This window comes from Tupaia chinensis, unplaced genomic scaffold (assembly GCF_000334495.1).
Source record: "Tupaia chinensis unplaced genomic scaffold, TupChi_1.0 Scaffold000131_1, whole genome shotgun sequence".
Lineage (NCBI taxonomy): Eukaryota > Metazoa > Chordata > Mammalia > Scandentia > Tupaiidae > Tupaia > Tupaia belangeri.
Genome location: NW_006159600.1, coordinates 734,019 through 737,016, shown reverse-complemented (window position 1 = coordinate 737,016; position 2,998 = coordinate 734,019). Strand labels below are relative to the sequence as shown.

At 60.8% G+C, this 2,998-nt stretch overlaps 1 protein-coding gene across 1 annotated transcript in view; it reads right to left on the bottom strand.

The window, feature by feature from the left end:
* Positions 1-2,998, bottom strand: part of MYADM (myeloid associated differentiation marker) — a gene marked incomplete in the record, with an annotated part of 23,977 nt that overhangs the window by 468 nt on the left and 20,511 nt on the right. Inside the window, 2 exon segments of the mRNA XM_027770388.1 lie at positions 12-667; positions 2,829-2,912. Of these exon segments, the coding sequence (XP_027626189.1) occupies positions 12-665 (654 nt within the window).

The following is a 2,998-nucleotide window of genomic DNA, read 5'->3' as shown; positions in this document are numbered from 1 at the left end:
GGGAGGCCCACGGCAGCCAGGATGAAGCAGATGGCGTAGACGGCCACGCACCACTCCAGGGCGGGCTTGTGCTGGTGGATGAGCGGTTCGTGGAGGAACGAGAAGATGACGCAGGCCACGAAGGTCTCCAGCACCTTGAGCAGCCCCGGCACGGTCGCCATGTAGCCGGTGATCTCGCCGGGCCGGGCCCGGGTCCAGGCCACCTCAGTGGCGTAAGCCACGCAGGCGATGCAGGAGAAGGCAGTGGCGGCGATGGCGTGGTCCCGGGAGCGGCCGTGGGACAAGAACTGGACGTAGGTGGTGGGGTAGATGATGGAGGCCGACAGGCAGAAGAGGGCGGCGTAGCAGGCGTAGGTGATGGGGAAGTTGCGCCAGGACAGTGGGAAGCGGGCCTGGAGCCCACCCACCTCCACGATGAGGATGATGAGGGTCACGGCGAAGCAGAAGCACCAGGTGAACATGGACCAGTTGCCCATGGGCCCCGTCCAGGCGCCCACGCTGGCCACCAGGGAGAAGGCCACGCAGGTGGCCAGCAGCTGCAGCAGGCGGAGGAGGCCCAGCGGCTGGGTCAGCGCCCGAGGGGACCCCACGATGGTCGGGGACCCCAGGCCTGAGGATGACGTGGTGGTGGTGGTGACGGTCGTGCGGGTCACTGTCACCGCCATGGCTGGGGGAGGGAAGAGATGGGGTCCCTGGTAAACTGCCCGGCGTGGGAATCCGGCCCCTACCCTCCCTTCACATGGGGATACTGATTCGGATTCTAGCTAGGGACTCCCCAGAGGGTGAGGATTTTGGTTTTCCAACCAGGGCAGTCCCAAGCTGTCCCTAACTACTGAGCACAGAAAGTCCCCTCGGCAGACACCAGAGCAGCACCGTGTCCGGTGTCTCAGCAGCCCAGAGCACCCTTCCTCCCGGGCCTCCCGCCTCCACGTGTCAGGCCAGGAGGCCTACCTTCCCAGGCCCTCCACCTCCTCCTTCGGGTAGTCCGGCCCCGTGAGCAAACTTCCTGCTCTCACCTAGTCCTGAGTGAGGCGGTCCCAGCCTCTGAAATCCCGAGGGTGCAGCTTCCTTGCAACCCACATCCACACAGAGCTCTCTGCCACGCCCCACCCCCCGCCTGTCTCTGCTTGACCTCCTGGCTCCTGCAGACTGAGTGCCCTCCTGTCTTTGGGAAGGGAAGGGTCTGAGCTCTCAGCAGCCCTCTCCTCCTCACCCCTCCGTCTGACTCCCACCTGAGACTTCGTTCTGGAGTACTGCAACCCAAAGGAGGCGGAGGGCCCTCTTCCCCGCTGTCCCCCCTAGCCCTGGAACTCAGCCAGCAGGTTCGCACTGCTGACACACTCGGCTGTCCAGATTCCACACTGTCCAGCACCCCGGCCCTCTCGCTGCAATCTCTAGGCCTCCCAGTTACACAAACTTTCACCGAAAAATGTGTGTCATGAAAAAACTATGCATAGGGAACCAGCAGTTAGCGTAATGGCTATGTCGCTGGACTCCCACGTAGTCCGCGGTTCGCGTTCTGGACCCAGTGGCTTAAAACTCACGCCAGGCACATGTGCGTGCGTGCCCAAGATCCCGAGAGGAGAATGGAGGAGAAGGGATTGCGGCGTGACCATCCCCCCTGGGGGTGATTTCTCGCTTTCTGTCTCTCTGTCTCTGTCTGTCTGGCGAGTGCACGCGCCCTATAGCGAAAACCTCTCAAAAAAAAAAAGCTATGCATAAGGCCAGCAGGTGACGTGGTGGTTAAGGCACTGGACTCCCACATGGCCAACCACAGTTTGAGTCCCAGATCAAACAACTTAAAAATTACGCTGGGTGCGTGTGTGCGCATGCCCAAAATCCCAGGAAGAGAATGGAGGAGAAGGGATTGTGGCATGGCCATCCTCCCTTGAGGGGTGATTTCTCACTTTACCTCTCACTGCCTCTGGTGAACAAAAGAGCCCTGTGGCAAAAATATTCCAAAAAATAATTTTTAATTAAAAGTTTTAAAAATTATTTTAATTTTATTTATTATTATTACTATTATTTTCCAGTTTGATCAGAGAGAGAGAGAAAGAGAGGGAAAGTGAGAAAGTAAGCCACCAGATCTGGGACTTGAACCTCAGTCGACCATGTGGGAATCCGGCGTCCTCAACCACCACACCACCTGCCGGCCTCTAATTAAAATTTTTTTTAAATCTATGCATAGATTTCAAAATGCTTTGCACTAAAATAAACTCCTGCTTTTTCTGAAGGCAGCAGGTGCACACAGGCGTGAGAGAAGAGCCCACGGAGCCGCTCCAGGCAGTCCTTCTCCAGGTCTCTAACCCTCAGGACTCGGGGCCCAGGCCAAGGGCCCAGGCCCAGCGTTTTTCACGCTGACAGCGCCAGGACGTGAGCTCTGGTCAGCCGGGGGCGGGACCCAGCTTTCTCTGAGCAGCACCTACCCCTGAGCCACAGGGCCAGCCAAAAACTCGCTTCCATTCCACTGTTCTGGGACTTCCTGAAGCCCTCGCACGGGCTCAGACCTGTGGGCTCCGGAAGACCGACTTCCTTCTGACCTCCAAACCTTCCGCTTTCACCCCCTGGCTAAAGACGCTCAGGAATGGGCCAGGTCCCTCCGCGGGCACGCCGAAACGCTCGCGGCCTGGAGACTAAACTTCCTGCTCTCGGTCACAGGACGGTGTCGTGGCTCTGAGCTTCCGGCCGCTGCCCAGGGCGCCCGGGGGACACAGGGGCGCGGCCGGGACAGGCTCCTGCCTGCGATGCACGCGCGCCCGGGCCCTGCTCGAACCCCAGCTCTCGGGACCGGGAGCCCCCCACCCAGGTCAGGCCCGCAGCCCACTCACCAGCGATCTCAGCTGAGGAAGACCGCGGGAAGGAGCTGGCTGTGAAGGCGGACGACCCGCACACCGGGAAGCCGGGAAGCACTCCTGGGGGGAGAGGGCGTCAGCGTCCCGCGCAGACCCGGCCTCCTCGTCCCGGGCCCGCGCCACGCGCCCGCCCGCCCAGGAGCCGC